The 8549-nt window shown below is 37.3% G+C and overlaps 1 protein-coding gene and 1 non-coding gene across 2 annotated transcripts; both read right to left on the reverse strand.

Annotated features, from left to right (window-relative positions):
• Nucleotides 1-262: 262 nt before the first annotated feature.
• On the reverse strand, nt 263-2046 carry LOC134790087 (uncharacterized). Its single transcript, XM_063760851.1, has 3 exons — nt 1925-2046; nt 1139-1324; nt 263-774 (listed from the first exon to the last, which is right to left on the reverse strand). Exons 1-3 carry the CDS (start codon nt 1953-1955, stop codon nt 272-274), a joined length of 720 nt encoding a protein of 239 aa, XP_063616921.1. The 5' UTR covers nt 1956-2046; the 3' UTR covers nt 263-271.
• Nucleotides 2047-3392: 1346 nt separating this feature from the next.
• Trnak-cuu (transfer RNA lysine (anticodon CUU)) lies at nt 3393-3465 on the reverse strand. Its single transcript has one exon. It is a non-coding gene; the product is annotated as a tRNA-Lys (tRNA).
• Nucleotides 3466-8549: the final 5084 nt, after the last annotated feature.

Raw genomic sequence — 8549 nt, forward strand, 5'->3', positions numbered from 1 at the left:
GATTCACCAAAATTATATTTATTTTGTTTGTGTAAGTATCATATTGCTACTATAACTGATTAAAAGTATAAGTAGGTAAGTTCAAAGTAGGTATAAGTAAACTAGAAGGCATTTAGATGCGTCACAGATCACTCAAGATATCATTATAATATTCTCATTAGGAGTGTGTACACCGGGCACATCCTGAACATTAGCATCAAGGTCTCTTTGTATAGATAACATCAGCTAGCAAGCATCGCCGAGACTTCAATGAAACACAATGACAACGACATTAGTTTAATTTGGCCAATTTCCCGTCAATTTTCATCTTAGGCGTAGTCGTTTCATAAATCCAAGCATTTCTGCCCTGAACACAACCTTTCGAACTTTGTACAGGGTTGAGTCCTCTGCTAAATTCCTGACATTTTCTGCAGTAAAATTCCTTCATACCATCATCTGTAATTTTCCTGTGAAATTTCACTGTTCCTGGATTAGCTCTCGGATAATAAACTTGATTCTCACTTTCTGGATTCCTCCAATTTATATTATTGAAGAAATTCGAAGGTTTCCATGCCATTGGATTTGTTGCAGAGTTGGGATAATGGTCGTAGTCATTTCGGATGTTTCTATTTATGAATACAGAGTCAGGGTAAACTCGGTTCTTGAAACGAGAGTCGGGTGTTCTTAATTGCGTGGTTTCAACTGATTTTAGGCCGTAGAGGATGGGCACTTCACTGCTATCTTCTTGTTTATTTGCTGTACGGCCTATATTGTATGTTAACACTCCTGAGTCCCCTGAAAAACAATATTAATAACATTATTAATAATTCCTGTGCTATAAGAGTGACAAACAAGGTAAACAAGGGTTTATAGTTTGTAATCAAGTGGGATCTCTTAAGGATGACTCACGCTTGACTCACGCTCACGCCGGACCGAGGCGTCCGACACTTTGTCTTTTTTAAAAAGCATCACGTGATCACCGATCACCTGTCATAGGAAACGAAGCCTCTCCCCGGACGTGGCCCGGACCTTGACTGATCTAGCGTGAGTCATCCTTTATAGTATCGACATGTCCTGACAGACATGGCGATCCATTCCTCTGAACACGGGAGGCATTATAGCTTTTACACTTTATAAATATATACCATACCATACCTACCATCATTTGAAGAATGTAAGCCTCTTCTATTATTATTCTTGAGTTTGGTAGATACAACTATAGTGTGTTTCACTTCTACATCCTCGTCGTTGGGTTGGCTTGTGTTCGTCATTACGGAGGAAGATGTTTCTCCAGTCTCATCAAAGTCCAATTTTGATGAAATACTTTGACTCGATGATACTAACACTGAAACAGGCAATGGTAGGTATAATTTTAACAATAGATAAATACAGATTAATATCTTATCAAATACCAGGCCAGAAGCTGGAAACTAGTTTTATTTTCTCAATAAGTATTTTGTAAGTGGTCACTGGTCACCGCTCGTTGACAATCCGTTAGAAACTGTTTAAATACTGTATTTTTTTTAAACTATCCCTTAGTAAGGGGTCGGCAAACCGCAGCTCGCGGCCACATGCCGGCTTTCAAGTCACCAAATATTTATTACACCAGAGTGATCAGACCACTGAAAACAAGACATGATTTGCGGCTTTTTAAGCTTCCTAAAAAAGGTAGTAGTGGTTATTCTGCCGTTGGCTCTTAACTTCTTCTAGAAGGTTTGACGACCCCTGCCTTTACTGGGAACTAAATTGACTGTCCATTGTCCAAGCATACAGGGTTATTTTGTGCACTATATTGAGAAGACACAAGTTCAAATAAAACACGGTTCAATGATATCGGAGCGGCCAAACTGCTCACAAATATCTTAAACACCTGTTGTAAATAAATATCAAGTGCACGTTCAGATATTTTTGAATAATTCACTCGCCCCGATAAATCTAGCCTTACTCCAAATGGTGAAGCAGAAGAGAGCAGCCATGGCGTCGTCCTTGCAAGTAAAGGCGGTGCTGCGTGTGCGCAGACTTATATAAACTACGAGATTGCTCTAAACGATGTCCCACAGGAAGTCATTACTGCAATGATGTTCAAAAGTAACTTCTTTTGTCTCAAGGTGCTGTGGTATATATAAATAAGACACGTGTGAATGTAATGTTTTCGTGATGACGATGACAAAAAGTTTTTTTTTGTAAGTATAAGAACTCCGGTTATATTTCATATATAAGATTTTTTTCAGTTCAGTAGTAGTAACCTAACCTCCATCGATCACTTATGAATTCAATTATGAATTTTAAATCTCGGACGCAGCGTTTGTACCAAGTAGTAGGTTCGTTGTCCAAAATTGTTTTAAAGAACTTGTATCACAACAAAAGTCTCTTTTAATGGTTTAGATTCACGCTACGCAGTTCTTTTGCCCTACAAACAACCTCTTGCTAATACCTCCAAGAAATACCTCTACCTTTTTTTGTGGGTTAAAACTAGTAATTATTTTTTTATAATCTGCACGAGGCGTTAAGTGAATTTGACCAAAACAAATAATAAAGGTATAATTACTGCGATGAATCGCGTAGGTAGGTGTTATCTTTAGCTAATAGGTATGGATAAGTTAGTATTATTTATTTTCTTGTGAACTGACATCACCACAAAAAGGCCCAGTAAATATTATTGTGATTTTTATGAATTATTTGGGAATAGCAAAGATCTATACCTATTTATGTTGGTCCGATGGTCCGAGGAGGGCATTATCTCACGCAATTTTAACTTAATAACTACATCCATGTTATTTGCAAAAACATTAGTCAATGGCGGAGGCATAAAAACATTGCAATTAGGATATTTAGGTACCTACCTGGTAAAACGTGCTTTCGTTATTATCCTCTGTCTTAAAAAAATAAACTCTTTGTTTCTTTAAGTATTTAGTTTTTTTTAAGTGTTTAAAGGGCTCTAAAAATTTAATGTTGACCGTTTACTAGTTTTACTACTGCCATCTACACGATACATCTGGAATCAATATGTTGCTCATAACTACTAAACTTGTACTGGCGTCTTCCTAAGATTTCAGTTAACGTTCTCAACACAAGACGGCGCTAGTAGTATCAACTGACGTCAAAATTATGATTATGACATTTATGACCGAATAAAATTTTACATTTATACGAGCCGAGCAAAAGTTTCTAAAAAGTTTCTAAAAGTTCAAAACAAACAAATTATTCTTATCATTCTATTTAAAAATTGAAAATAAGCATCATAATTTTAAATTAATAATAATCTAATTTCTAGCTCACTAATAAACTTCGTTTAAAATTTAAAGGGAGTCTCACTTTAATATTTATGCTCATATGAATGATCGGACTTTTTGAAACTGAACAAGAGTACATACAATAAATATCTTTTCAACAAAAAAAATATAAAAAGGAATCGCCCAACGTGGGGCTCGAACCCACGACCCTGAGATTAAGAGTCTCATGCTCTACCGACTGAGCTAGCCGGGCAGTTGGTTATCGAGTTGAAAAATCTCTTTATGTCCAGAGACATGACATTCGTTAAATTAAACAATTGAACAGTCTGTTAGATTTTATTATTGCTCTTCAAGCGCAAACATAACTTCAAAATTATACTAGTGGCTCTGTATACAATTACTGGGGATCGAACCCAGACCCTCTGTGCAAACAGAAAAAGCGAACGTTTACAAACTGAGCCAAATAGTTCTTAGATGGGTTGACGAAATTTAGCTACTCCTTCTCAAATTAAAATTAGTTAAAATTAAATATCTCAATACCTCCGAAACCAGCGAAATAAATTTTCTGAATTTTTGGCCATTTAATCTATAAACATATCTCAAAAAGAAAACACTCGTATGGTACCGATACCACTATTTGTTTAGGCGCGAGCTATCACGACTCCGCCATTTTAAAAAAATTAAAAAAACCGGACGGACAAAAAAAAATTATTTAGACATAGAATCCAGTCACAAAATTTCACGAGATTCGGTTAAGAATTGCGACCTGTAGAGGAGAACATCCGGACATACAAAAGCAAAATGCTCCAGTCGAAACGTAGACCTTCGCTACGCTCCGGTCAATTATGTTGGGCTGCCGTGATACCTATCTATAGCTCTAGGTACTACGAGTAATAAGTAAAATGAACCCGTACCTACTTTCTCCAGTTATTATTGCTTTACGACCTCGATCATTAGCACCACAATAGCCTGTAAGACCGCATAAAAACCAGCAACTAGAATTTATAAAAATATATATTTTATGCTTTGTCAAACCGTGAGCTCGCAGCCCGGCAGGTACCTACTTAAATTGTCACCTCAAAACGAGATTTATTATCACGCCTTACCTTTTTTTCTTTTAGACAGGACTCTATGAACCTTTGTGCTTTTGTGTGAAGCTTAAATTGTGACATCTCAATTGATATGCCTTTGGAGTTTTTATTGTAATATTTTGACTTGAATTTTTTGAAGATATTGTGTCCTGCTGCGATTTAAGCGATAAGGTCTTATCTATACTGTATTGTATACCTACTGTACGCGACTACGCGACAAAGCTCTGAAGGGCAAATTTAGTTCAAGCAAAATATTTTAGTTCAGCTGTTCTGTACATATTGTGTGAAAGTGTCGACGAAAAGGCAGCACCTACAATACGTACAAGTAAAGGTAAAACATGCATAGGTATATATTTGTGATATTTAAAACAAACATACATACACTCATCATCTTCCTCGCGTTATCCCGGCTTTTACGACGGCTCATTCCAGTCTGGGGTCCGCTTGGCAACTAATCCCGAGAATTAGCGTAGGCACTACTTTTTACGAAAGGGGTTGTGCACAAATCACGCGAGGTGTTTTCGGCTACTTTTTGACCCCCTCCTCCCCCCTGGTGATATTTGGTGAGGTTTTTCGCTACCCCCCCTCCCCCCACACAACCTCACGTGTATTTTTTTGATTTTTTTTCATTCGACCTAATTTTAAGAAAAATTGTATTGTATATAGAAAATCTTGTTTATTTTTCTATTTTCGTTAAATACACTCGCTATTTTGAAGTGCAGAGTGAAGATTTATGTTTAACAAAACCGAGAAAAAGTATCTACTCATGTGGTAGGTGTTTTTTTCATAGTTTCGTTCACTATAGAAAAATACACGTGAGGTTTCCTTATACCCCTCCTCCCCCAACGTGATCTATCGTGATTTTTTCGTGATCTTCCCACCCCCTATCGAACCTCGCGTGATTTGTGCACAAGCCCAAATAGACTGCCATGCATCTGACCTTCCAACCCAGAGGGTAGACATTAGACCTTATTAGGATTAGTCCGGTTTCCTCACGGTGTTTTCCTTCACCCAAAAGCGACTGGTAAATATCAAATGATATTTCGTACATAAGTTCCGAAAAACTCATTGGTACAAGCCGGGGTTCGAACCCGCGACCTCCGAATTGAAAGTCGCACGCTCTTACCGCTAGGCCACCAGCGCTTTCTCTAAAACATACATACACTCCACACATGAAAACAATCTACCAACCAATAATTTTTTTCTTGTAAAAAGCCAAACTTATAAGGCCGGTTTCTGCTTACATGGAATTGAATATAGAGCCACGTCCCTTTTCTACTTACTGCACCTAGTAGCTGTAATATCCAAAACATAATGTTAATGTTCTCATTACAAAAACACATAGGTAACAGACTATTTTGTCAACCGCTCCATTTCCACTTTCCCACCGAGCTAACAAGAAAAATCCGCGGAAACAAACAGCAGATAGCTTCTGTAGGCCGAGCCGCCGCGCTCAAAGTCAAAGGCAAAGGCGCGCCCTCGGGACCCGCGATCAAATGAGGCCCGGCCCGGCGTATGAATCTGTTACGATTTTACTATTACTGTACGGGGGCGAAAAAATATACTCGTACAGTTGCAATATATGCAACTGTGAAGTGAAGATGAGTACCTATATGTCGTATAGTAGGCATAGGGTTTAAGCCATCGGTTCCGAAACTGGGGGTAATTACCCCCAAAGCGTAACAAAGTTATTCCAAAAGACTTAATCAGTGGATTTGAGCTTAATTCAATAATAATTTTGAATACATTAAAGGTTCATTTAAATTATCAAAAGAAGTGCTATTTTAATATTTCTTTATTTACACACACCTCGTTATTTAAAATATTATCTAAGTAATATTCTATCATTCGTTCGCTAAAACAATATTTGTTAGAGTAGGTACGCAATATTGTTACAAATAAGTAGGCATACTCGAAAAGTGTGATGAAACCATTATTTTATTACGAATTTCAGATATCCACTGAACAGGAAATTCAATAAATCGTGCGACAAAATAAGGTTGTTCAGGAAAAGGTGGCTTTATTTTACATATTGTGACATGATATCATGGCGTGACATTTCGTGAGGGAAAATTGGATTGCCACCGCGTATCAGAGCTGACACAGTGATCAGGGAGATTTAATAGGATGCCTATTGAGTTACTTATACTCTATTTTCTTATAAGAAAGTAAGCTTTGGGGTGTAAGGTGACACATTTTTCGAGCGTTGCGGATGTATTTTATGGCTAGATAAAAAGCGTCTGGACCGAATTTTCGAATGACTGAGGTGTGTCCTCACGTCCTATGCGTAGATAATCAAATTAAGAACTACATACATACTTAGCTTTTAAAGTATATGTATATACATACGAGTAAGTATAATAGGTAGGTCAAAACATGAAACATCACCTTGCGTATACATATGTACGTGCTTAGTTCCTTACCTAGACATGTTACTAGTAAAATAAAAGAGTTTTTCTCAAAGAGTTTGGTAACTTTTCGCTTACATGTACTTAAAGTTAAGATGGCAATGAAAACTTCGATAAAGCCTATGCATATGAAACATTCGAACAATACCACTTCTAATCTAGCGCATGATCTCTTTGTTTCGAGCCGGTATTACACCGATATCACATACCTAAACTGTATACAGTCAGCATCGATGGTAGCGTATGAAACAACACGCCAAAAATGTCTGCTACTCTCGATTAGCTTTCCAAATACATACTTAGAGATACACTGGACAGTTCGCGTTCAAAAGTATCTGCAGTAGTTTAATTATTCTGTATATAAAGACACTTTTCATTAAACATTGACTTACTTATATACTTATTACTTCGTAATGACGGGCACTACGAAGTGAGGCCAGAAAATAGGTGCGCAAATGGCGTTTTGCACATTTCGTTGGTGCGCAATGCGCATACCTATTTGCTCGGCGTTATATGAACGGGCCTATCTTTAGGTAGGTACCTACTTTTGAAATCTTTGTTGAGAGCATAGTAGAAGAGAATGGTAGATGCTTTTGACGCATAGTCTGTTTGGTGCTAACTGTACGTACAACCAAATAGACTTTTTGCATCTCGTTACTAAAATATAAACAGCTCAAATGAAATACCGGCTTCGTTTGATGTTAAATTGTTTATCGTCCTCATTTAATTTGCATTCTCCGAAAAAGTTTTTGTCGGGTCCTGGCCTGGATAGAACAAGGACTTAAAGTTATTGGTGTACATAATACGATGCTCCGTTTTGGTCGGATAGCGAGTCGTGATTGGCGGAGATAGGACTGGAGTTCTAAGTTGTGCCGCGGTGTCTGTTTATTGATTGATAGCTGGTTAACGTAATGGTTAGATAGAGTTTTGCAAAAAAAGTCCGATGCTGTGTATTACTCGTATATAATCGTATTGTGGTCTGTGCTGTGAGTCGTGTATTAGAACTATGCTAGTACCTACCTAACTAGAAGAATATGTAGATACTTACGTAGTGAATACATACCTACATTTCGTTATCGAAAATTCAAATACGAAGAAAGTTCAAGTACGTATGTAGGCATTATTTGTAGATTATTAATAACACTACTCCGAGCCTCTAATTTAAAAAGTCTGGTCCCATCCAGCATAAAGCTCGAAACTTGCAGGATGAAATTATCAATCAATCAATCAATTATACTTAGAGCTAAGAATTCAGACAATATATGTAGTTACACACAACTTATTATAGGTTAGTTAATTACCTACTCGTAATAACTTTGATTATTCAACTTAAAAATAAGGTAGGTAATTTTATTTTGCTTATTTTTTCAAAATAAGATCGCCACTTCCTCCTCACAAGTTCCTTAATATTTAATTTTCCTGCAATTGGAATTCAGGAGCACAACCCGGCCTGCATGCAACTACTCACGTGCAGTGCATTGCAGACTGCAGCCAAAGTGCACTCCGTTGATTGCACGAGCCATTTGCATCTGCAGTATTGCCAGTCTTCAACACACTTTCGGGCTGAAGTGATAGAAACCTACGAGACGTATGTACCTGTATAAAGAACAAAAAAGAGTAGAAATTAAAAAGTGGCAATATACTGATGTAGTGTCTTCCCGTTTTCTTAGATTGATTTGAAAGGGACGCCACTACAGTATTGCCACTTTTTAATTTATACTCTTTTCTGTCAGACTGTAAGTTATAGCTGTATGAATTTGCCATACACACATTGGTACCGTAAACTTTCTCATTATTTCCTGCCATACAAACATTACCTGGCTTTTTCAAGCCAGTGA

This window comes from Cydia splendana, chromosome 4 (genome assembly GCF_910591565.1).
Source record: "Cydia splendana chromosome 4, ilCydSple1.2, whole genome shotgun sequence".
NCBI lineage: Eukaryota > Metazoa > Arthropoda > Insecta > Lepidoptera > Tortricidae > Cydia > Cydia splendana.

Coding starts and splice junctions, on each gene's coding strand:
- LOC134790087 (XM_063760851.1), bottom strand. CDS start 1,955: ATGGCTGCTCTCTTCTGCTTCACCATTTGGA. Junction 1,325..1,924: donor CTTCTGCTTCACCATTTGGA/GTAAGGCTAGAT, acceptor TGCCTGTTTCAG/TGTTAGTATCATCGAGTCAA. Junction 775..1,138: donor CTTACATTCTTCAAATGATG/GTAGGTATGGTA, acceptor ATTGTTTTTCAG/GGGACTCAGGAGTGTTAACA.